Below are 26,878 nucleotides of genomic sequence, written 5' to 3' on the forward strand. Positions count from 1 at the left end.
GGCCCGCAGACTTTTGGCGGTCCAGATTATACTGTCAGGTAAGTGAAAGTGTACTTCTTTGCCTACATTAGCTAATCCCTCAAGGACTCAGCACTTACCGTTAACCATGGCTGCAATTGGGTCTTTCAGCCTGCTCAGGTACTCTCCCTCTACATACACCTTTTTTGTACTTTTCATTGCCATGGAATTTGTGGGTTGTGTTTAATATTTGTATATAAACAGGAATTGTGCAGTAACTACAAGGGCATTCTCAAATGTGAGAGTCTCACCAAAGGCAACCTCTAGTTTCAATTCAATTAAGTTCCTTCATCCTCACCATTCTCAAAGGTATTTTGAATGACCTTTTGCTTTTCTTTTTGTATTCTGTAGGATAAATATTACTGCTTCCTTTCTATGATCTATGTATTGATGATATATGTCAATTCATGGCCTCAAAAGTATTGATGTTTTTAGCTATTCATGTCAAACACTGGAATGGGTCGTAATTATTATGTTTTGGTTTGGATTTTATGTTGCCTTGTTGTTTGAATTTGAGGGATGATACACCCATTTATTAAAAATTGGGCAGAAAGGCTCTTCTTTTTCATTGCATGATTATGGAAGTTGTTTAAGGGTTTCGTCGATATGTTTGTTGCTTCACTTGCAATTATGTCGTCATGGTCCCTAATGTTCAAATTTGGTTTCAATCGAGATTGTGGTTATTGAATGTGAAAATGTACAGCTTGCAATATATGAGACAAGTGTGACCCCTTAGTCAGGGAAAAGATTCATGCTTTGAAAGTGGCAGTTCAGTGAAAGCCTAATTACTGGGTTGATTGAATGCATTATTTATAGAACTCGGATCTGCTGAAGCTTGCATCATAACTAGATTATGAAAAGAAATTCATTTAAAGCAAGCAGTTTTGTAGGTCGTAGCTCAGTATTCTTGTGTCATACTTTCAGTAAGGATGGATGGTAATCTCCCTCACTCATTTGAATGATGCTGCAAAGATCCTCTAGCTGTTCCCTTTTCTTTTATAGTCAGTTTATTCTTGATTGGGCTTTATGATGTTTTAGTTATTGTTCATTCCATTAGATTTTCAGAGAAAAGTTTAGCTGTTACTTTGAATCTTTTGCTGATTTTTTGATTTCTTATGATTCTATTTTTAGATCTCTGTTTTGCACTAATGCTATACACGATGAAGAGGCTTCTGCAAAAGCAGCTGCAGCCAGTGCCGACAGTGGAGCTCCAACCATGTATCATCACTTGTGACATAGCTGGTTTGATAACATGTTTTTAAAAATTGTCTGAGAACCTCTTGCATTGAACGCTTTAGATATTCCCTATCAGATGTCCAGCGACCCTATTTTTTATCGCGAGGTTTCAAAAACTCTTAAGAGTGTTCGATAATAATAGTTGATACTTGCTAGTTCTTTATAGAGACTCATTATCAAAATAAAATGAGGAAATGAAGCATACAATTACTTCAAAATTGGCATTTTAAAAATAGGGAAGTTTTATTGGGAGAGAATCTTTGTTTGAGGTGCTGAGAAATGAATGATAATCTTCACTTACGTAGATTCAGGAAACAAGTGAGGATACCTGAAACTTGAAGTTTGTATCTGTCTATAGGGGAGGGGAGCCTGGGAGATTTATGTTGTGTTTGGATGAGAGGAAGACAGTTTATATAGGATATGAACTGAGAGTCATCTTTCCTGTGACATGTTGGAGTGATATTTCTAGAAGATTATTGCACTGCTTTCATGCTGATAAGAGTTTTACCTTTCCTGTCCAGTTTTGACAAGATCATAGCAAAGGAAATTCCTTCATCCATTGTATATGAGGATGAAAAGGTCCTAGCTTTCAGGGACATCAACCCTCAGGCTCCTGTTCATGTTTTGGTCATTCCAAAGGCCAGGGATGGATTGACAACGCTTGGGAAGGTTAGTAATGGCCATGTATCTTTCACTGAATGCACGCACACATGCTCATACACATTACATTGATGCAAAGCTTTGAATCTTCACTGAACATACTTAACCAAATGGATGGACATGAGAACAGATATAAAAAAATTAACATGGTATATAACTATATATTTCAAAATGTTTATTTATGCTTGCTCTCCTTCGTGTGGAATACCATTGACTTGACTTGTAGATGTTCCTTCTGCATGCTGTATTTTGCACCAAAATGCACCCCTTATTCCTTCTCTTTTTTATACTGTAAGGCGTCCATAAGACTGTAACCTGCAAAAATATTATAAACCTATGAAATAGAAATAATTCCTCAACGTATAAACTGTATCTTCTTAAATGAGTGCATTGTAAATCAGTATTTAATTGAAATGACTTGATCCAGCTTTGTAATTTAAAATGGTAGTTTACCTTGTGTATTTCCTTTTTATCAGGCAGAAGCCAGACATGGAGAGGTGTTGGGGCAACTTCTCTACGCTGCGAGAATAGTGGCTGAAAAGGAAGGCATCCTCGATGGATTTCGTGTTGTTATCAACAATGGTCCTGGTGCCTGTAAGCTCTCACCTAATTTCTGTAACTTCTAGTCTGTGTTAGTGCTGTTTCCATCCATTATTGTGCTGATGGCCTGGTCTCTCTGTCCAGGTCAATCTGTCTATCATCTCCACTTGCATGTCCTGGGTGGAAGACAAATGAAATGGCCGCCCGGTTAAAGATTTGAATAAACTCCTCTTGAAGCTTGATTGCACCGTCTTGTTCCCCATGCCCTCACTTTCTTGAATTCTTTTTATATTTGATCTGAATATTTGTTATAGTTGTCACCTGGGACTTATGAACACCTTACAAATGGAGATTTTTTTCCATCCTCTGTAATCTCTAAGATTTCACCTAGGAATCATCATGTTTTTGCTTTCTATTTGCCAGCCAAAGTGCTAAACAAAACCGATTAGTTTACTTCTGTTTTCTTAGAAATCCAAATGAGGAGAGTATTTTTCACCCCTAACTCACTGCCTCTTAAAATTAATATGGGCGAAATGAGACCCAGTAATTGCCTCCGAATAGATCATCAATACGCCCCGTTGTGGCTGGTAAATATTGACGTGTTCGTTAATGTTTCAGGTAAATAAATATATATTATTATTTTAAAAACATATACGAGAAATAAATATATTATTATTCATGAAAAAAATATTTTTGAGATGTCTGGCATAAATCAAACTTTTACACAGCTTGACTTTTTAAAGAAAGGTGGAACATAGGTTAGATTTGATTGGTTTTTAACTTAAAAATAAAAATTATTTAAAAGTTTGACAAAATAATAAAAATCTTTAAAAACATTAAAAAAATTGTATTAATTTAAATCTAGTTTTTATTTATGTATTTCAATTTGTTTTTAATTCATCTTGGCAAAAATGTTTTTACTTTATTTTTTAAGGAAAAAAATGATTTTTTCTAGTTTTTTTATTTTCTAACTAATTATTTTAGTTTATTTTAAAAATCTAAGAAAAATTGCTAGGAAAGAAATAGATTTGATATGAAAAATGAAAAATCTCAAACACATAAATTCAAAAGTTTCATGAAAAATCAAATTAATAAACTCATACTAATGAAAAATTACTCCTTTTATCACCATTAAAGTTCTCTTATCAATATATCTATCTACTTACCATTCAGCTGACATTGCTAAACCATCTTTTGATTTACAAGATCAAAACATTTTCTACAATATTAGCCAAATATCATATGTTGATAACAAAATTAAATAAGAAATTAAAAAAATTAATCAATTTTTTTTTAACTTCTTAAGAAAAAATATGAGTTAGTTTTATAATTATAAAACAATTACTTCAATGGTGGGTGTCAAATTCAGGACCATACAAAGATGTTCTTCAGATGTACATTTAAGTTTAAATAGATCGTAACTATCTTATATATTTTAATTTCCTCCAAGATTTCAGAATTTTTATGTGATAATATACCAAAAAAATGCAATTACTGTGAAAGAATAGAGAAAATGCGTATAGCATGGAACCATATGAGACAAGCTGTTTGTGACTTGGGTGTGAGAGAAAGGTATCACATATGAAATCATAAAGCCACTAAATACCGGTTTTACAATTTTTTACCATTAGTTAGGCAGTAGTTTATTACATGCGCTTTCAGAGCGGCTCTCAACCAAAACTTGTTGGATTGTGTGTGTGTGTGTGTGTGTGTGTGTGTGTGTGTGTGTGTGTGTGTGTGTGTGTAGCAATTCAAATTTGAAAGTTATCAATTTCACTCTTTATTTAGCACTTGTTCTAAAATAAAGACATCAAAGAAATAAAAAATTCAAATTAACCCTAATCAATCCTTCAAACTTGTGACATGAATTATTGGCTCCATGGAGTCGAATTAGTTTTTTTTAGCATATAATTAAAAAAAATATAAAAATAAACTTTTCATTAACTCAATATTAAATGACAAAGTTAAATAAAAATCTCATATTAAAAGATAAAATTGAAACAAAAATAAAATTAAAAAATTAAAAAAAAAAGCTAAAAACCCACCGCAAATAAAAACATAATATTAAATGGTAAAATTAAGAAAAGAACTTTTATCATGTAATAAAACATACAAAAAGTAATGTACCACAACCTAATATTAAATAAAAAAATCAAAATCTAAAAAATAAAATAAAAAAAATTGAAAAATTCGAATGACCAATAAAAAAACTCAAGGGCATGTTAAACAAAGCTCAAATACGTGTGCTATTTTTATTTTTATTTTGCTTTTTTTATAAAAAGCGTATGACTTGTCATCCTTTTTTTCTTGAAAAAAATCACATAGATAATAGGTTATTAGAAAGAGATATCTCGATGTACCACAGTCATGCATATCTTAGAAGGAAAGTTTTGAGAATAAGAGTGTCCACCTGCACCCCCGAAAAACAGCACACAGCCCCCTCTTTAGCACTTGCATTACACGGTTTAGCCTTAGCCATGCTGACTATTTGAGCTAGGCCGAACAGCCAGCATTCTAGACGACGTTTAGCCCAAGTCAAAAATAGCTAGAATCTCCATTCTAGTTGCTTGGTCAAGTCCAAATAATATCCTATTGTATGTATTTTTTTCTTCCACAAACTTTATATGCATATAATTTCTCTCTGCAAATTGGGTGGTGAATTCATTGTACACATGATGTATTATAAATCGAAATATAATTACAATTTTGTCTTTTCAACAACAACAAAAAAAAAAAACCAATAAGCTTGGTATTGCAGGTAATTTGTTATTTTTTATAGGATTCATTTATTATTATGAAATTTATAGAAGATGATTTGATATTTTTATTTTTTAAATACATAATGTAAAAAGACTATATTACTATTAAAAGCAAATATTTTAAAAGTTTGATAAAGAGCAATTTCGTATTTTCTTTTTTACATACAAAGTATAAATATTTTATTACTTTTATAAGCAAAATTATTAAAAGATTGATAGAGGATTATTTGATATTTTTACATTTTTTAAACACAATGTAAAAACTATAATAACTTTAAAAGCAAAAATTGTTAAGAATGCATCTAGGAGATTTTTTATATTTTCAAACTAATATTTTAGTATCTACCAAGTTCTCATGGGTACAATTTGATCATTTAACAATCATTAATATTATTTAAAAAAATGCTAGAGCCACGTGCATCACCCATACTTTTTAGGAAGTGTGTGTAGCGTTGTATCATGGCCAAACATCACTTTCCTGAGCAGTATTTGAAGCTCTTCACTATCCTTTTTTTATTGGTGTCGCATGTGTATACGAAGAAGTGGTAGTTAAGCTCTGATAAACTTAATTTGTTTCTTGTATCCAATTTGGTTTTTATTTTTATATTGCTAATTTTTTTAATCTTTTTTTATCAATTTTTTTCTTCAATTTAACCCCTCATCATTTTGTTTCATCTAATCTTTATATTATATTTGATTGTGATTTTTTTAATTGTTGTTTGTTTTTTTCTTTTTCTAATTGAATTTTATTTTTAATTTCATCTCTTAACATTTGATTTCAAACTAATTTTACATCCAATTTAGTCTTTATTTTTTTTGTTACTATTTTTTTAGTTTTGGTTTTTTTATTGTATTTTTTTCTTTAAAATTTTGTTGTGTTATTTTTTAGAGTTTACCTTTTAGGGTTGGTTTCGAGCACATGAATAGAGTCAAGAGTTTAGAAGATTAGTACAAGTTGATTTTGATTTTTTTTAATTTTTTCTTTTAACATTTAATCTATTGAGAATTGATTTCATGTTTTTTTTTATTTTTTTTATTAAATTATCGCAATCATATATTCAAGATTGCATTTTATTAAGTTATCACAATCATGTATTCAAAATCACATACTAGTTTTATTAAGTTATCACAATCATGTATTCAAAATCACATACTAGTAAGTTAACTTGAGTTAATTTAAATTTTTTTATTATATTTTTCTAATTAAATTTATTTTTTAATTTCACCCTTAAACTTTAATTTCTCTCCCAACACTTCCATTCCCTTCCCATCCCATCCCGTCCCGTCCCATTTCAATTTTAAAGTTTGCCTCTAAAATTAAAATATTGGCTTTCTCACCTCTAAGCAACTAGACTGTCATTTACCAACCTGCCCGTTGCATGTGCAGCTAAATTTTGAAATTCTGAAACTATTTTTCATTTATAGCTAAAAACTAAATATTTATTATCTATTGAGAATGGAATGATTATCATAAACAATTTTTTTTCTTCAAGACCTCTAGCATAAACAATTAGGGCATGTCTAATCCTCATCTATCTAAATAAATACATTACTAATCTAAGAAATTGCAAAATGTTACGGCATTGAATAAAATATTTGCATCCATATAAACAGATTAAAAACAAAAAACATAAGCAACAAACAAACAATATCTTTGTTATCTTTTCTCTTTTTTTTTCTATCAAACACATTTTTGTTCTAATTATTTCCGAACTCCAGTATTTTGAGAACAGTATCACTAATTTACCAACAGATGATGAGAAAGCAAGCAACAAGGATAAAGCTGATATGAAAAAATCAAACAAAATCATGGTAATTATATTTTCTACATGTACACAACAATTACAATCACAACAGGAGTCCAATATCGAGGCTGATCAAATGCTACATAGCATGAGTTGTGAACTTATGAAAAATTATATAAAAAAATAGGAAAAATAAATCTACAACCATGATTGCTGAGAAAACACTTTCGGAAGACAATTTCACGATTCATCACCTTGGTGCATAGTTACAACCAACCTATCCAAGGAGCAATTCTCTCTAACAAGATGGTTTCCTCACCTTTGTGCACTGTTAAAACAAACGTCTTCAAGGAGCAGGGGGCTCCTTCCTTCTACTTCAGACAATAAAAGCAATGCGTTAACATTTGTCATTCTTCTGGACCTAAGAAAGAGCCTTTCCCCGAGGACATCTGGATACATCTGAACTAAGTTTTTGCATCTGTTTCAAGAGAACTTGGTATCACAAGGAAGTGATATGTGCACTCTGGTTTGTGCATAGACAAGAACAGTCTGGTTCAGTAGAATCCTTCTTAACAAGCCGTTTGTCACGATTAATCATCAGTTGAATAAGAGGCAGTTTTTGTGCTACTTCACGCCATATTTCATTCACGGTTCCATTTGAATCACTGTATACAAAATATCGCTTCACCTGAATCATACAATTCAAAACAGCAACCATTAAAATATAAGCAACTGATGTTACAACAAGTTTTGATCACTAAAGAAATGACTTCAACATGTCAGATAAAAGATGGAGGAGTGAATGGAATGTAAGTATATAACTGCAAATATTTTTAAAGCTATATTTTTTATTCCATCTTCATTCAGCATGCAAGCAATGATACTTATTATGGTCATCCCTATAAAAATATGTTTAAGATCATGCTTTTTTAGTTAAATACGTTTAAAGCTATTTTTTTATTCCATCTTTGTTAAGCATGCAAGTAATGATACTTATTATGGTCGTCCATATAAAAATATGTTTAGAATCATGCCTTTTAATTAGCTTTCTCGATGCTTACGGAAACAACAAAAACAATAAGCACAAAGCAACACAGAATTTTGCCGAATAGGTTCGCCAGACAAAAATCCTAATTTGAAATTTTATTGCTCAATATTTTCTCTTCTAATAGTCTTTCTTCTCAGGTTTACAACTCCTTAAATAAACCCGAAAACTAATCTAAACAAACTAGGGAACATGAAAATAAAGGAAAAGGAATAAAAGTCATAAACAAAATAGAAAAAATAAAATTATTAGGCATAATATTTAATTTCCTAAACCAAATAGTAAAAAATAAAAATAGCTAGGAAAAATAATTTTCCTTAAAACCTCTTGCATCATTTCTTCAGCCAAGAAAAAGAAACTTCAGTTTTTACTAGTATAATGCTCCCTCGCCCCACTTCTATCTATTTAATATAGACAGGAATTCCAAATCCCTACTTCTAACAAAAGATTCATCATTTCTTTCCAAGAATACCCAAAATCAATAACTGTGACAGCTACAGAACAACGACAATACAATGAAAGATTAAGACGCGAGCAACAAAGACTGGCAACACCTTCAGCAATATAGAAGGTTGGATTATAAGTAAATGCAAGTAGAATTTACCTCTCTCATCTGTTTCTGATATTCCAGAATTTTCTCAGTAGATACTGCTCTCAGCATTCTAACTAAATATCCTGGCTTTAGAGAAGACTCAGTGTCCACAAAAATTGCAATCTTTCTGTAGTCTATGACATCTTCAAAAGGTAACTCAATGCTATCACTGACTATCAATGGAACACACAAACTAACAATCGAATCAAATAGTCGGCAAGCTGAAGGAGTATCACCAGCAGGATTCAAACAGAACTTTGAAGTATGCATGCCACGCGTAGCTGTGCGTCGATTCTCCCTAGATTGTGTGCCATGCCTTATTACAACATCCTCTTCTTTCTCAAGCATTTGAAAAAGCAGATCACGAATTTTTCCACCCTGTAAACACAAAGCATTCAAAGAAAACATGAGATCATGAAAAATAGTGACCTAAATATCAGTAAAAGTGATATTTTTCTTTCAATAAAAAATCTTCATATGCCATGCTATATATCACCTTTATCCATTCGGGGCAGTACTAAGGATGGTCACTTCAAACAAAACTATGTAATAGTATCTCTACTTAGCATGACAAGTAATTCTTAAGGGAACTGACCACTAGTGACATATAAGCACCTATTTCTGTCTATGGAACTACAATGCATTAATCTCACTACTGGTTTGGAGATCCTTAAAGCAACTACCCCTAGTGCTACATCATAATACACCCATAACACTGTTATCTTTCAATTTCTCAAAATCATAATTAACATTTCTCCAACAAGTTTCTATAATCTTTAAAAACAATAATCTTTCCTATACACCCAGGAATAACGAAAATGTTTTAACAATTCTCCACACCTATACCCTTCTCTCAACCAAACAAGGCCATAAACACGTCAATTCTCAAATTTATAACACGAATAATGCTAAGAACAATAGTTCTTAATGAAACTATCATCAATAATTTTATCTTTCAATTTCTCACACACAATAAATATTTTCTTTCAGCAACTTCACAGACTTTAAGAAAATAAACTTACATCTTTCCGGTACCGATTGCCCATGAAAAACAAGAGCGTTTTCCTCTCCTCCACGCCAATATCGCCATTATAGACATTAATCCTATGCGAGTAAGGCACGATGACATCCTTAATCAAGGACCCTTGATCACTTCTAACCCGCCCGAAATCTGACAATAACAAAACCGCATTCTTGACCCGGTCCAAGACCCGATAGAGTGCATTCGGATCCCCGGCAAAAACCACATGATCCCTCCCATTATTCCTCCTCCAATACTCCTGCTCCTCTAACCACTCCACCAGCTCTTCTTGCATCTTCTCGTCACTATAAACCGGATCCGACCCGGGTACTGTCCCGGCCCGAGCTGGATTCACTATCAAACTGAGAGAAGAAAACACCGGAACATAAAACAAGTCAGCCTCCTCCGGGTCATTGACTTTCACCACAGGGGACCCAACCCGGTCCAAATCGGGTCGGGAAAGATCCAAATACATGTACCATTCACCCATGTGTTGGTGACCCGGGTAACTCACCTTAGACAAGTCAGAAGAGCCACGCGCCAACGCGTGATTCTCGATGATTCCAGTTGTGAACTTCTTGGGCAGATCATAAATGAAAACTCTAACTTTCTTCTCATTTTCCGTCGATTTCTCGGGAAATCCTTGGAAATTTTCTCGAGAAATTTGCTCGGCGAAGAGAGATGAAGTTGTGGCGGAGATACCGGTAGCGGCGGCGGCGGTGGATGAGCTGAGGAAGGTGTTGAAGAAAGCGTAGATGATGAGGATTGTGCATGCAGAGAAAATAAGGGTTTGTTTTAATAGAGAGGATTTTCGCGCCATCATGCGGGGAAGTTTGCTGGAATTTGGGGATTTAGGGGTTCTGATCTTTAATCTCTCACTCATAATTTTTGCTAGTGGTGGTGGAGGAGGGCTAGCTGAGTGCCGGAGCACGGTTATAATGTGCAGCTGATGCGTCAGAGGATGCCACGTCTTTTGATGCTTTTAAGTAACTTAACGTGATTTTGGGAAGGCGAATCAGTGTATCACTATCTAGTAGCAGTCCAATCACTTTCTAAATTCTTGTTATCTTTTAAATCAAGAAAATGATATGAAGATTTGTCTTCATCAAGTTCTTCAAAATAATCATAACTTTTTTTTGAATGAATATGCTTTAGAATTATGATCAATATTTTTCGATCTAATTTTCTTGTAATAATATCAAGTTAGATTTATCAAAACTATATTTATTCTAACATAAAATAATATAATTTTTATTTTTAAAAATTTATTTTTAATTTCAACATATATGCTCAGAAAACTATAAAATATAATAATTTAAAATTTTAAAATTTTAAAAAAATATGATGGATCACAATGTCAATCATTATTTAAATATGTGTTCGATATTGTGGTGTAGATTATTTTTTAAAAGTGATTACCGTATTAAAATATTTTTTAATTTTTAATATCATTATATTAAAACTATAAAAAAAAACCTTAAAAAATTGATTTAATATTTTTTTCATACTAAATATATTTTTAAAACACATCATAAACAAATTAAAACGCAATATCAAATAACCTTTGAGATTGGTTCAATTATATGTTAATTTAAAGAATTTGTGACTTATAGTTTAATCTAGATTAAATTTCAAATAAAATAAAAAATATATCAATATAATTAATTATGTGTTGACAATGAGTTACCAAAAATGTTTTAAATTTAAATGATTTTATTGAATTTTTAGTGATATATTTGAATCCACATCTAATTCTTTTTTTTAATAATGAAATAATATTATTTTTCAATACTATTAGAATCACGAGAGTTTTATTGACCTGTGTTGAACTTGAGATGAAATTGAATTAAATATATTAGTTTATTTTTAATACAATATATGGTAATAAATATTATTATAGTGGATAAATATTATCGAGGAATAATGATTAAAAAAGGTTTTAAATTTTAAAGGGAAAGGACCATGCATGGGGTCGATGATTGAAAGCAAAGTTTTAAGACCCGGCCCGGTGGCCGGCCCGGTCTAAAGCCCGGGTTCCGGGTTTTGGCCGGGTCACATGGTTTGACCGGGTCGGCCGGGTCAATTTTTTTAAAAAAAAAATCAAAACGACGTCGTTTTAGTAAAAAAAAATAAAAAAAAACAAAAGTCAACGAGTTTGTCACCGGGTCTTGCCGGGTCAGCCGGGTCACCGGGTCGACCCGTCGGGTCAGCCGGGTCACACCGGGTTTTTCCTTCCCCCGTTTTTTCATCAACCCGGCCCGGTTCCGGCCCCGGGTTGGCCGGGTCCCGGGTTGACCCGCCGGGCCGGGCCGGGTTTCAAAACTATGATTGAAAGTGATGATGGATATATTTCGAGTATTTTCTCGCATAGGATAATGGTATCAGGAGAATTTAGTTACGTTGCTTAACGATTTGATAAAAGAAAATAACATCGCTACATCAAGAGGTGTTCATGACATTCTTGAAATAACATAAATCAAATCAGCTCTTGATTAGGGTTTTTTTTTTTTTTTTTTTGCAATGCATAATAATTTGTCCAACAAGTTTAATAATAATTTTATTTTTTCTCCATTCAAGAAAAGTATATGAACTGAAGTGCAAGATAAGGTTACAAAGTCACTTGTTCATCACATTTTCAAGTTTACTTGTTCATCACATTTTCAAGTTTTTGCAGTGGAGAATCCTACTTGAGATATTAGTTAGGTAATTTGATCCATTCAAATCATTATTCATTTCATTTGATGTAAGCCAAGAACTTGTAATAATAGTTTCTAAACCAACCCGACCCGAGATAAGTCGTTATTCGATAGATTTATTAGTGTAAATTTAGATTAATCTATTTTTTTTATTTTATAAAACAACATATTATTTTTTTATAAAAAAATCAAGAAATTTTAATATAATAGGCTAGTCACAGATGAACTTAAATTTTTTATTAAAACACAATGAGTCAATTTTTATTTTCTTTTAACTCGGCCCGGCTTAAATCAAGATGAAGATCAATCCATCATCATGAAATCTTGAAATTTGAACAATATAGAAATACTTAACCACCAATCTAATAATTTCCCTGTCTCCCTCACTTACTGAACTGATATACCATTTAATTGCTTAATCATTAAGAGGAAATGGTAAGAGGAACAACCTTGACAGTAAAATTCATGCTCAGAAATCCTGTATGGTTTAGATGAAGTGCTTGACGGGAAGAAGGCCTTTAAGCGATACTTAGAAGCCAAAAGAAAGTTGAATTGGCTTCTGAAATTCAACTTCTCTTCATTCCTTCGCACATAATTCACAAGGTCTATATAAATCGAGGGCTCATGATGCTAATCAGATGTCACAAGAATGTTTTGTTAAACTATTATCAGTATAGCATTTCTGTGCTTTTTCGGGCGAAAATGCCAGCCCCATATGAAGAATGGATCATATCAACAAAAAGTGGAAATTGTAAAAATGCAAATAAAGTTACAGGGACGGAGGAACCTAGAGAAATAGGGACAACAATCCATGCCAATCGATGGTCAAGCACGATGCAAAAGGTTGCAGCAAATGCTACAAGCATGGCTGCTATAGAGCAAAAGAGTGTTGCAAGACCTACTACCAATCTTTTCGGCAGGGACTCTACGAAATCTTCTTCCGCGTAACGAGAAGTAAGTATGGAAAGGAACATTAATATAGAAGTGACTGAAGAGAATAGTGCAAATGCATCTGCCACGGCAAAGACTATGAAAGATGTAGACGCCAAAACAAGTGGAGTGCCTTTGCTGTTGTCATTGCCTCCTGGAACTGTGAAAATTGCAGCAAACATCACTGTAGTAATTAGTGTAGCAAGAAGCATGCATGATGAAGCAGTATTCTTCATCCATTTCTCTCCTTCTTTAACCAGCCCTCTATGTTCTTCGGTAAATAACATTCGAGGTGTTCTACCATTCTTGTCTCTCATCTCCTTTAATGAAGGCTGCACATTCTTCTCAACTTCCTAAAGATATTGCATAGAAAACCAAAGTAAGAAATAAATAATCCAGTAGCTTCAAAATAGAAGTATGACAAAGTTGTGGGTTCAGTAAGAACCTTGAACCACAATAATTCTCTCTGCATCTGAAGGGCTGCACCGGAAATAACATTAAGTTTATCCCGGGGTGCAATCATTCCAGCCAAATGCAGTATGTTGGCATTGTTAATATCTTTATAAGCAGTAATCATGTCCTTGTGTGCTCCAATATCATTAATGAGGCTAAAGATCTTTTCCTGGCGATGCGCTACGGCGATGTGAAAAATGCTTCTACTTTGCTCATTAACTTTCCATATTAAATCAGGATAAGAGCGTATAAGTGCAGTTATAAACTCAACAATTCCAAACTCTGCCGCAACGAAGAGTGGCTGTGAAGGGCTTGCAAGCAACTCTGCAATTTGGCAGTCATCCAATAACAGAACTTGTTCCCACGACAGCTTAACCAGCTCAAGAACTTGTGTGTGCATCAACTTCTTGTCATAAACTGCCTTGATTCCTGGGACTATAAAAGAAAATAACTCAGAAAATGAACTTATTAATGTGAACTCAATGAACTCATTACTATATATTTCAGCATACCATTCATTTGTATTGCACGGAAAAGATGTCCCACCAAGCTGAGAGATTCTGTCATGATTCAAGAACCCAAATTGCTAAGTAATTCCAAGTCAAATTTCAGTACTATGAAAGTATTAGTTTTATCATTAATGTGACTGACAAAATCTCTACCAATATAAACTGATAAGATTGAGAGTCGAAAAGTTTCTCTTATAAACAGACAAGGTTAAGATCCATATGCCTGTATGTTGATGAAAGCTTATGACTAAAATGCATTGGAAAAGTGATCATGAGTTTAATCAACAAACCTTGATTACTCCTGTGCCTATGGATTTGGAAGATGCTAGATGGGCAGCTACATTTGTTAGGTACTTCCACAAAGATCCCTAAGAAGTATTTAAACTGCAACAGTTAATCATCACAGACCAGAAAATAACAACAATTGAAGTCTGAAGATTCAAGATATAAGAAATATATGTGGGTTATTACAAACCAGTGGAAAGAATCCCTTCATGATTTGATGTTAATTTAAGGGGGCAACAGAAAATACTCACATGGATAAATAAATCTATGCCAGAATCCAAGCCCACTTTTGCTGGCAAATGCTGATGACTTTCGAGCTAAAACATGAAGTGCTGTCTCCCCATTTAGATCTCGCTGAATTGCTAATTCTGGTTGGTGTTGAATGATGCTCAAGGCTACATCTATGAATACAAAAAAAGGTTTAGTTAGGCCAGGCCCTAATCAATATGCTATTCATTGAGTAACAGGAGCTATTTCTTACCAAACAAATCGGTGCTGATGGTAGCAATAAGCAGACCGATGTAGTCGTCTCGCGTTAAATATTCGTCTGAAGTGACAGAGTAGAGATACCAGACCATGTCTTTGTGTCCGAATAACGCAGCTATATAAAGAGGCGTCACTCCTCTGTTGTTCCTCATCATTGGCAAGTTTCTATTCTTGCTCACCATCATTTCTGCTATTTTGGTGACTCCTGAGGCAGCTGCATAACATAGAGCAGTATTATTGTACTTGTTCCGTAAAGTTAAATCGGTTCCCGTCATCGACTTGACCACCTCCTCAACAAACTTGGTATGTTTAGCCCCTGCTGCGATATGGAGAACCGTATCCATCTCCTTGGTGATCCTAACATTTATAGCACCTGGATGGGATTTAAAGAACTCATCAGCCTTTTCCCAGTCACCCTTCATTGCAGCTTGGTATAAAGGTGCGTATAAGGTAAGCCCAGTGGTGCTTCTATTTCCTGTCATGAAATAAATCAATCATTAATTCTCATATGTTTACCTCAACTCCTCAGGATGCATAAGACAAAAACTGGCAACAAATTATACAATCTATGCTTACTGTCTACTGACCTTTCACAAGACCATGTGAAATCGTCGGAGGAGCTGGGAGTGGTGCAGCTGCAGATTTGCTATGAAGGTCAATGCTAGCAGGTGCCGAAACAGATTGTTGCTTGGTTAAGTCAATTGTCACAGTCCGCTCTGAGCAAAGAGTTGCAGGTGCTGAATTGGGGAATGTGTTGAAAAGTGATTGCATCCGCTGAAGAGACCCAATTGTATTTTCTTTATGAAGCTGAGCAGCAGCCGGTGATGGAACAGAACTCTCATGATCAGTTATGTCAATTGAAACATGATGTTGTGAGTTTAGGGATGCAACTGCAGGGGCTGCTGAACGGGGAAGAACCTTAAGCAACTCCTGCTTTTCCACTACAAGATGCTTATCAACTGCAGTTTCTGGAAGAGAAGGCATGAACCGAGGGACTTGATGTGAATACGAAGTTGTTGTATAGCCACTCCCAGATGTTGAAGTACTAATTTCCATACTCGGACCAGAAAACCTTTCTGGGAAGCATGAAGAGATTGAAGGAGATCTTTCCAACTTGATTCGACTCATAATTTCTCACAAATCTTCAAATTGCAAAATGTGCAAGAGTAGTACGCCAGAACAAACAATCGATGCACGTACATGTATATATATATAAATATCATCATCACAAAGATTCAAGTGTGAAAGCACATCAACAAACAAACAAACAAAACAAAGCAAGTAAAGAAAAGTAAACACAGTACACATAGGATAGGCAAATGCAAGTAATAATTCCAAAAAGGGAAGCTTCTTTGCTCTGCAAGAAGGACCCCAATATCCCCATCTGCCTTTTGAAATTGTGGTTTCGCCAGGTATTGCCAACTTTCCTGGAATCATACTATTGACCTTCAAAGTTGCCCCACATGGAGAAAATCTTCCATTGATGTGTCCCAGCAGTGCCAGGTAGTTTCTGACAACATAATTTGAAATTATCCTATCACTTCTAGAATTCTGATAAGTCTAGTACAAATTGACCAATCTTACTTGATGGTAAATGTCAATAGCATTCACACGGAAAAAATTCAAACCATGCTCACAGATCATCTCATGTCTGATGTCCTATGGTGTCTAAACGGTATGGATAAGCACAACAGATACAAATACTGAAACGATTTCAGAGATCAAAATTCCATGTGGGGTACCTGGTACTGATCAATTCCGCCTTAAATTTCCTACCTCGTGCCAGACTTTGTAGCTCACATCATTGACTTAGATCATACATTAAACAATTTCAGTCTCTAAATCAAGCCAGTGTTGTCAAATAGCCAACCCGGTTCATTCGATTGCTTCACCGGCACGCATACAAAAAATCATATAGCTAGATAGAGCAAAATTTCCAGCGTTCATCTGGTCAACTTGTTAAATAATCCAATAAATTTAGCTAACCAAAATCTACATGATACATGCAAGATAATAAAAAAAAATTGTTGACATTTTAATAGTGAAATTAATTAAATTAAATTAAACAACTAAAGCCGAAGGGAGAATCACTATGATCCTCTCCTATCTATTATAGATTTCACATTTCATATTTCATTATACAGGTTAATAAATGTACCGTAGTTTCATAAACTATTAAAGGGGTGTTTGAGATTGAGAAATAGAATATTTTTTAAAATAATTTTTTTCTTAAAAATAAATTAAAATAAAAAATTTTAGATTTTTTTTATTTTAAACATTAGTATATAAAAAACACTAAAAAATACTAAAAAAATATTAATTTAATGTCTTCTCAAGCCAAAAACATTTTTAAAAAAAACTTAAAAATAGAAACAGAAGTTATGCCAAATATTTCTAAAGTGTTTGAGAGTATGATAATTATTGTTTTTCACACAAAAATATATTAAAATAATATTTTTTATTTTAAAAAAATTATCAATAATCTAAAAATATAAAATAAATAAATTTTTAAAAAACACGATTTCACTTCTACTTTTAATTATCTCTCGTGTCTCTCTATTATTCAAAAGTGGATGATGCCGATGAGCAAGGGCGGAGCAAGAAAAAAAATTTAGGGGAGGCAAATTATAAATAGAGGGGCCAAGAAAAGATTTTAATTACTTTTATTAAATATTTACAAGATTTACAAGGGAGAGATATTTTCTTGCAGGGGCTGGGCCCTGCCAACCCCCCCTTCCTTCACCATTGCCGACGAGGTCCTACCCTATTTATCTTTTATATAAAAAGGAAAAAAATTGTATTGTAGTTTGAAAAAAGAAGAGACTTGTGAAAGTCAATAATAACGTAGACTTCATTTAGTAAGTCAATGCAAAAAGAGACAGACATCGGCAAGGGAAGTAGGGAGGAGAAATTTCTTGGTAAAAATGGAATGAAATTGACAGCTGAAAGGGTTCTTCTCCCTCATCCCATCTTGTGTGACCTTTTGAGGAGGCAAAAACGCGTCCTCTTTGTGGAAGGAAATCAAGTAAGGATATAGGAGGAGAAGAAACAACGAGGAAAGTCGAGCACAGGAAAACGAAGAGCCCACGGCCTCAGTATGGCGGGTGTTCTACATGAGGAAAACCCTAATCTAGTCCTCGATATATGTCAACATTTTCAGTTTGGTTCCTACTAAATTAAAAAATTCAATTTCATCCTAAACCTATCCTTGGCTGGACAAAATCATACAGAAATCATCACCAAAATCCCAAAAGTTCCCAATATCTAAATTTGTTTGTACACATAAAGTGTCCGACAATGATTTGTTTAAGGCTGATTTTTCAGTAATTTGGGTAGATTTAGAACTAGCGTTAATTCACATTAACAAATAACAATGGTGTGATGAAAGGGTCATATTGTAAAGTAGATGATAGATATGGAATGAAATTTAAATTATTTTTGTCCATGCACCAAATTGAGAAAACCATGGTTTTGGATCTGCTTTGGCTTGGCAGGTTCACTCGCTAACTCACTGGCGTGAGTTTCATCTGAGACCGTACATTAAGTTGAATCGGTAATAATTTTTTTAATTTTTAAATCCATATCATTTTTGTGTTTTTTTAATTATCCAAAACATTATTATTTTTTAAAAAATAAAATAAAAAAAAACAAAAATAGATGGAATTATATGTTAACCTACTTGGATGTGTTTTAGAATGTAGTTACGGTTGTTTTTCAAAATATTTTTCATTCGGAAATGCATCTAATATTATTTTTTTATTTTTTAAAAATTATTTTTGATATCAGCACATCAAAATAATTAGAAAACATAAAAAAAATATTAATTTAAAGTAAATAAAAAAATAGAAAAAATTCAAATTTATTTAAAAACATTTTTAAAATAAAAAATAAACAGGAAATTAACCTATAAGCCGAACCACGGAGAAAATGTCCTGACATGGGATTATAAAATGATGTTTTCTCTTCATTAGAGTTCAGGGGTTCGTGGACAGGCTGGGCAGGGTTTGGGCCTTAATTAACGCTTCTAAGACTCTAAATTCTAATGAATCCCAGTCCTAAGCCTGTTTTTGAAGACTGGCCTTCATTCTTGAAACTCGTTGGACTGAGCATAAGACTTCTTTATAAACCAAGTTCTCACAATCTTGTCTGGCCCAACTCTATCCAATTCACAATTCAATCTTATTTACCCTTATGATACTTGGGATTGAGAATCCATGTTTTTGCACATCTGAAATGAAATATAACCACACACTATCTACACACACACGATTTATCCGCATGTCAATATCAAATTTTTAGAAAAATATAAAAAAATATTAAGAATATAAAAAATATTTTAATGATATTATTAAACCTAAATCAAATAGATTAATTTTCCACTCAATTTTTTACCAAACTCATAATATTTGAATTTGAGAATCAAGCTAGACCCACACTTGGATCGGACAACTATGTCGAACCCAATTTAAAGAAACTTGGTTTATTATCATGTCAAGCGATTTGAATCTGATAACTATATCAAATTTAAAATATCTTGGATTTAACAGCAACTCACTCATTTAAAAAAAATAAAAAAAAAGTATGATGAAAATATAAAAAATTAAAAGTAAAGCTGTTATTATAATTAATAGTAAAATGTTTATTTATTTATAGTAATTTCCTCTTATTATTTAACTTTAGTTATATATATAAACTTAGAAGTATTCAATTATCAAAATATACTCACTCTAAAATATAATTTTTTTGAGTAGAAAACCAATCTAGAAAAAAATTTGAAGTTATTATTTTTATTTATTTATTTACGTAGGTGTCCGGGCCAGCTTACGCGCACCACGACTAATCCCACGGCCCACTAAACATCCTGCAAACCCAGTGGACATGTAAGACACCGCGGGGGTGACAGGCATGCACATGAGAACTCGAACCCAGGAGCAGCAGGAGGAGACAAGCCCCTCCTACCGCCAGGCCAAGACCCTCGGTGCAAAAAAAAAAAATCAATTTGGATTAATTTTTTTTTATTTAAATAATGTTTTATTCTCTTAAAAAAAAATCAGTATTCATTTGACTTAGATTTAATCGGGCTAATTGAGTGTGATTGATCAAATTTAATCGGATGAAGTTTTTATATCCAATTACAAATTCTGGTATTGCGAGAATTTTTTTATGCTTTCTATTTCTTCCGTGAGGGAGAAATAAATCAATAAGAAAGTTTTGAACAAAAGGTTGGTGGAAAAGGGTCAACTCGTGTGGCAGTTGGTAAGATTAGATAACAAAGAGGAAGCATTAGGTAAGCCAATACCCATTAACAAAAGGAAGAAAAAAAAATATTGAGAGGAATTCAAGAAATGGGCCTCTACGCAACTGCAATGGAAACCATGGAAGCATACACAGGCCTATCACCGGCAGCTTTTTTCACGATTGCCGCCGTTATGGTGGTGGTTTACAAGATAGTTTGCAGCATGTTTGTGGACCCAGAAGAGTTTGACAAGAAGCCCATCAACGCGAGTGGTAGCATGGCCACCAACCAACCACCACCACCACAACCACAACCACCAACAATTCAGGAGCCAGTTCAGTTGGGAGATGTTACCGAAGAAGAATTGAGAGCTTATGATGGTTCAGATCCTAATAAGCCTCTTCTCATGGCTATCAAAGGCAAGATCTATGATGTCTCTCGCTCCAGGTAATTCCTCTCTTTCTCTCTGTTGCTGCTGCTGTTCTTGTTTTGTAAAATAAACATTTCCGGTCGGATTAGCTGAGAAACTTCGACTTAGCACCGAATGTATTATACAATTTTCAATTGGGTCCCAAAATAACAATTTTATCAATTAGGTCCTAAATGGCTTAAACATTTCTCAATTGGGTCCTTCTATCAATTCTTATAAAATTACTTGTGATGCCTGAAAACAATTCTGAAACTTAACTTGGTGTGCACTGTGCAGGATGTTTTATGGTCCTGGTGGTCCATATGCATTGTTTGCTGGAAGGGAAGCTAGCAGGGCCTTAGCACTCATGTCTTTTGACCCCCGAGATCTTAATGGGAACCTTGAAGGCTTAAGCGAACCTGAGCTTGAAGTTTTACAGGACTGGGAATATAAATTCATGGAAAAATATGTGAAGGTCGGGCAGCTTGTGGGCACTGATCAAGCTGTTAATGGAGGTGATGTCCAAGAGAGTGAGAAACATGACTGAAATCAGGAGCAATGAAAGCTGAGTTTAAGCATGGTTTTTTATGGTTACCAAGTGTATGCAATACATTATTGTAGCAGAGGCATGCATTACATAGATGGAGAGCTACTTGCTGAACATAGATGGTAAGTGTAAACTGAAAGTAGCTTTTAATTTGAACCTACTGGTCATGAAAACATAATTGATGATTTGGCTTTGCCTAATTCACATAGTTTCTTTATCTGTTTCATTTTCTTACAACCAAGAGATTCAAACGAGTAGTTTTTGGACCTAGAAGTGGAATGGTTAAAATCTTAAGAACTGTGTTTGGTCCTTATTGGATTCCCAGATTCTGACTGCATAGGAAAATTCCAAGTAGCTTTTCTGTTAGCAGGTTTGAAAACAAGTGTTCCTTGTCCTTCTCATGATCTTATTATTCATTAATCAAGGGAAGTTTCAGCACAAACATATGATATCTTGATTGGAAGTGGAACTGACAACACTGGTTCAATTCAGTTTGTTAGTTTGTTTAGGTTTGAATAGTAAGTAGCATAAATCTTGTTCATCGTTAAGTAGCATCAAGTACATCTGACTTCATCTTGCCAAATATTTGGCTGCCCTTGGAGAGATGAAGCCAAAAGTCAGTGGTATCTCCATTATCTTTGGCGCGATCCACTTTAAGTGGGAAAGAAAATATTTTTCGGCAAAAAAATACATTAAAATAATACTATTTTTATTTTTAATAATGACACATTAAAACAATTCAAGAATACAAAATTAATTTAAAGTTAAAAAAAAAGAAAATCAATTTTTCTCAAATGCACGTCTTACTGCAATCTCAAAACTACCTTTCACCTATCAGCTTAGTACTCTTTTTCCTACAAGCATTGGGTTTAGATTGTGAGGCTAAAAGAGGGTCGAGTTGTCGCAATGTTGGCTGAGACCTGCAGGCTGAAAATGTTGGTTCTGGTTTTGCCATGGAGTCTCTGCTTACATTTGAATATCGTGGAGGTAGGGGATGAGACAAGACTCAAGGCAGTATGATGTGCTAGTGTTTGGTACGTGGTCTTGACTGTACAAAGAATGATAGCTGACTGAAACGGTGTAGACCGTAAGAGTTTTCTGGCTAGAGTAGAGACTGACTGGCTCACCGGAGTACCGGAAGGGCAACTTGATGTCTGTCTCAGGACTGAAATCAAATTGATAAGATCGGAATTCATCAAGTTATGAAGGAAAATGACTATGACTAAACATAAACATGGCAGGCATCACTTTTCACTGCAAATTAACACAGCAAAATAACATCTATAAATGTTTTTTTTAATATATTTAAAAAATAATTTTTTTATTTTTTAAAACATACTAAAATAATTAAAAAACAATTAATTTGTAAAATTATTTTTTTAAAAAATAGATTTAACGTGAAATACTTCATGTGAAAGATTTTAATAGTGGTTATTTTTTAATTATTTTTAAAAAAATATTTTTAATATTTATATTCAAAATGATCTAAAAACATTGAGTTGACCCGGCAAGATCCGGTCAAAAACCTGGTTGTAACCCGTTGACTTTTGTTTTTTTACTAAAACAACTCCGTTTTGATTTAAAAAAAAAAAGAATTGACCCGGTGACCCAGTCAAACCCCGGGACCCGGGCCAGGTCTAAAAACTATGCTAAAAACTCAAGTTTCATGTTTTCATCTGAATTACACCAATAAATAATTAAAAATCCTAGAGACTTATAAAACTCTTATTTCAATCACAAATTTGAAACAAAATTTTTGGACCCTGATATACTTTTTTTCAGCATCATTAATGGTGAATATCATATTCATTTAGTTGTTTTTATTAATACAAATCCACCGGGACACTAATATCGGAGCTTTCTCTCTTCTTCTCATTTTGACAACTTTCTTTCTTCTCCTTCAACTATCAAGGACCGACATAAAAAACAAATGAAGTTCTATGAATAAAATGTAAATTTTGAAAACAACAAGGATCAAAGTGTATAAAAACATGCTTCTTGAACAATACAAATGAAAAAAAAAAAAAAACCTTATTATTTTCTTTGTTAATCTCGATCCATGCCCTTCCCTTGTTTTTTTTTAACTTAATCCATACATTTGTCATGCAAGAACATGCATAATGAAACAAATCCCGACACATAAAACTACACAGCATAACTTATAAGGATGACCTAAACACAAAGAACAAAAAACTTTAGAAACCTAAAAGAAAAAAAAAGAAGGTAGTGGATAGGGAAGTTAATAGTGTATCTTCTTGAGTGGGTTGAGAGTGATAAACAAAGACTACTATTATATTAATACTTGTTTGAGTATTTCTCTCATGGATTATAGTTTAATTGTTTTTGCAGGAGCGACTTCGTCATGCCTGATCAACAAGAACATATATACTGCCGTTATTTTCAACTTTCATCATTATATCCGAATTGCAAATGCTGTGGATAGAACAGTACTGCATATTGTAGTTGAACTAGACATTTATATTATCCCACTTAATTTGTCGCTGGATTGGCTGTTACAATCATATCGTTTTTCCAGGGTGTTAATAAAGGGCAACTTATGCCTGATGATCCTCACAATGAAGTTTCAGAAGAAAGGGATTCCGATGCGAGCCTGGTATCTCATCAAGTTGACGCGAAGGAAGTAAAAGGAATTGATGAGGACGATATTGTAGCAATAGCATTGAAATTAAGATGAGGAAATAAAGCGTCTCAGAGACCAGCTATATCAAGTTGAGAAGGAAATGATCAGCGGCCTTAAGAACCAGGTAGCTTCTCAAGATTATTTGGTAGCACAAATCCTGAACCAACAGCTATCTCGAGGCGAGAACGAAATGAATATACTTGAGCACCAGATAGCTGAGGGGGGCAAGAGGAAATTCAGAGGCTTAAGGGGATCATTGAGTCTCTGTGTGGCGCCGATTTAAAAAGGGCTTTTACAACTGCTAGCTGAAGATGCTTTTCCACTTGAATTCACTCATGGATTTGCAAAAAGGTTATGGAGAAGAAAACATTATTTGGTGCAATGGCGTCCAATGAAGATTCGATAGGGCGGTACTGAGATATATCAAAAGCATATGAATGTTGGCGTGACAATTTTCACATAAATACAGATTAGTTGATGTAATCTTGATTTAAGGAAAATTAATTACTATTCTAAAATAAAAATTAAAAAAACAGAGATAACAAAGACAAAAATATATTTAATTAAAAATATATAAATTAAACAAAACGTAAAATAAATTTATTATTAAATAATTCTTAAATGAATTTCTATATTTTAAAAACTCTTAGGAGTTCGCCACTTTGATAACTACATTAATGTATTGAATCTAGAAGATCTAAAAATACTTGTGAAAACTAGCTTTTACATTTTTATTTTATTTTATTGAAGACGATAACTAGCCATTTTCTACAGCATTTCCTCTTTGTCGCCGCCGCCGCCGCCTTTCCAATACCAATTTCTATCAAACCCGCTTATGGAACTTCACCAGCCAACCCTTAATCCCAATCAATAAGCCACAGATAAAATCTCGCAGTCATGAATGAAGAGTAAAATTCAAAAGAAGAATCAATTTCCGAATTCCATGTCATAAGACCGTCTGTTTTGTTTTGCCAATATTCATATGGATTTTGGGATGATGGATCGCCAGTTGAAACAATTTTGTTGATCTGAAAAACCCAGATGAATATTTCAGCAAAGAACTGAAAAACCCAGATGTAAAAGAATATAGTTTATCCAAGCGATGCTTAACTGCAGAACCTAGTCAGTAGTCACTACGATGCAGTGCAAGAAGACGACTTTAGCTACAGTGCATGAACTTTTACCCACTATATGTGCTAACAATGTTGGCAGTCACAGATGGCTTTCCGTGAATTAACTTTTCACCTTCAAAAGCCCATTTGTGCAATAATTTAAGTTCACATCCCCCCCAAATCAACCACCCTTGTTGTTTCACATCCACGTTCACGGAGTTTGAGCAAGCAAGAAAAGCTGCAGAGAATGCAACATAGAGAGAGCGCGGCAGATGAACTAAGGCTAGAACCAAGTGGAAGTTTAGAAGCGAGAACTACAATGGCAGGTTCAAATTCCAGATGGGCCAACATTAAAAAAGGCATGACAACATACCCTGCTAGGATAGATGTGAAAAGCCACAAAAAAACAAAAACCTATCACTCCAGAAGAGAGAGAAGTTTTTGCCTTTGGAATTGAAAAATCCAGACGGGTCTCCATCTCATACTTAAAAATTGTCGATACCATGAAAAATCGTTGTTTGTTGAGGACCGCTGGCTTAACCATTTGCATCCAGAGATGGGTTTCGCTGATTATTGTCTTACCAGTTCCTTATTGTGAAATTATGCCCGCTACCTAATCTGATTTTGGTTTATACTAAATACGGTGAGTGTTTACCCTGTCAATTACTGAAGTCAATCAACAATTATAACCAATATTTTTAAAACCTGATTTAACTTTTTTTTTTACAAAAATAATGCTAATTTAATTTATTTTTATATAAATCTTGAAACTATCAATCCTGGTTAATCTATTCACCTTAGTAATCCAAACCTTGCCACCCAGGTGAGGTTCAATAACTCCGGGAGGAGGCATAGTGATTTTTAAACGTGGGATGTGAATGGGTCGAACTACTGTGCAAGGGAGCCTTCTAAAATTCAACAGCAAATTCCATACGGAAGAGTAAAAATACGAACAGTATGATTTTAGAAACTTTGAATTATTGACTTGCGAATGGACTTGGTTACATATCTCAGTGCCCGTGCCCCCCCTTTTTTTTTTTTTCTTTCAATAAGGATTAGAGCGTGTGAACATTTTTTTAAAAATATTTTTTATTTAAAAATATATTAAAATAATATATTTTTTATTTTTTAAAATTTATATATAACATCAGTATATCAAAATAATAAAAAAAATATTATAAATTTATAAATAAATAAATAATTATTTTTGATATTAACAAATAAAAAAAACTGGAAATCAACAATAGGAAGTACATGAATCTATAGATGAGAAGAGATTGGATGATCAGTTGATTAATTACCATGCAAAATGATTAAGTAGTGAATCCACCAACTTACCCAGTGGAAGAAAATGTCATTGTTTTTAATCCTATGTATAGATCATTAAAAGAAAACAACGATCAAGTGATTCTCTTGACATGGTCAATACATATGCCTGGTCCTTTCTATTTCTTGACATATGTAGTCCCTGAGCACACGCTTTTACGGAAATTTCTTCAGATACGTAAAAAGTTATGATTTGTTCGTCTGTGATCGCTGAAAACAGTATATATAGGAGGAGCGTTCGAGTGTTCTCTCACCAATATTATCAGCAACAAAAAAAAAGTGGTTCTCTCATGCACCCAGCCGACTTGAAAAACACAAACCCAAGCTAGATATATAGGTGAATATTGCTTTTAATATCCACGAGTTTGCTTGCTTCTTATAGAGAACAGTTGTGATCATATATAGAGAACAGTTTTGATCTCTTATAGAATCCAATGAAGATTATTCAGTGGATTAAAAAGATGTTCCGGAAGTTGCTGAATAAAAAGGTGAGTGTGTAATGAATTACTTTGATGCATGGTTTCTTATTTTGTTTTCTATCAAAGAGATCCATACTTATTTCATTATAGCATGGTTCGGATTTATGGGTTGATCCAAAATCTAATTGATTGATCCGCTTCTATCTTAAACTA

General features: G+C 33.6%; 4 protein-coding genes across 4 annotated transcripts; 2 read left to right on the forward strand and 2 right to left on the reverse strand.

Moving 5' to 3' along the window:
• Positions 1–2,907, forward strand: LOC133675504 (14 kDa zinc-binding protein). Its single transcript, XM_062096906.1, has 6 exons — positions 1–138; positions 223–327; positions 1,150–1,236; positions 1,776–1,923; positions 2,391–2,508; positions 2,599–2,907. The coding sequence occupies exons 1-6, from the start codon at positions 107–109 to the stop codon at positions 2,664–2,666; spliced, it is 558 nt and encodes a 185-aa protein (XP_061952890.1). The 5' UTR covers positions 1–106; the 3' UTR covers positions 2,667–2,907.
• Positions 2,908–7,002: 4,095 nt separating this feature from the next.
• On the reverse strand, positions 7,003–10,605 carry LOC133676172 (probable arabinosyltransferase ARAD1). The gene is made up of 3 exons (XM_062097781.1): positions 9,618–10,605; positions 8,608–8,973; positions 7,003–7,646 (listed from the first exon to the last, which is right to left on the reverse strand). Exons 1-3 carry the CDS (start codon positions 10,497–10,499, stop codon positions 7,458–7,460), a joined length of 1,437 nt encoding a protein of 478 aa, XP_061953765.1. The 5' UTR covers positions 10,500–10,605; the 3' UTR covers positions 7,003–7,457.
• Positions 10,606–12,964: 2,359 nt separating this feature from the next.
• Positions 12,965–16,801, reverse strand: LOC133675635 (protein ACCELERATED CELL DEATH 6-like). Its single transcript, XM_062097066.1, has 7 exons — positions 15,563–16,801; positions 14,971–15,450; positions 14,741–14,890; positions 14,495–14,572; positions 14,208–14,255; positions 13,688–14,130; positions 12,965–13,595 (listed from the first exon to the last, which is right to left on the reverse strand). Exons 1-7 carry the CDS (start codon positions 16,101–16,103, stop codon positions 12,981–12,983), a joined length of 2,355 nt encoding a protein of 784 aa, XP_061953050.1. The 5' UTR covers positions 16,104–16,801; the 3' UTR covers positions 12,965–12,980.
• A 3,381-nt stretch (positions 16,802–20,182) lies between these two features.
• LOC133675443 (membrane steroid-binding protein 2-like) lies at positions 20,183–21,384 on the forward strand. Its single transcript, XM_062096813.1, has 2 exons — positions 20,183–20,658; positions 20,918–21,384. The coding sequence occupies exons 1-2, from the start codon at positions 20,321–20,323 to the stop codon at positions 21,165–21,167; spliced, it is 588 nt and encodes a 195-aa protein (XP_061952797.1). The 5' UTR covers positions 20,183–20,320; the 3' UTR covers positions 21,168–21,384.
• The last annotated feature ends 5,494 nt before the right edge of the window (positions 21,385–26,878 follow it).

This window comes from Populus nigra, chromosome 16 (genome assembly GCF_951802175.1).
Source record: "Populus nigra chromosome 16, ddPopNigr1.1, whole genome shotgun sequence".
Classification (NCBI taxonomy): Eukaryota; Viridiplantae; Streptophyta; class Magnoliopsida; order Malpighiales; family Salicaceae; genus Populus; species Populus nigra.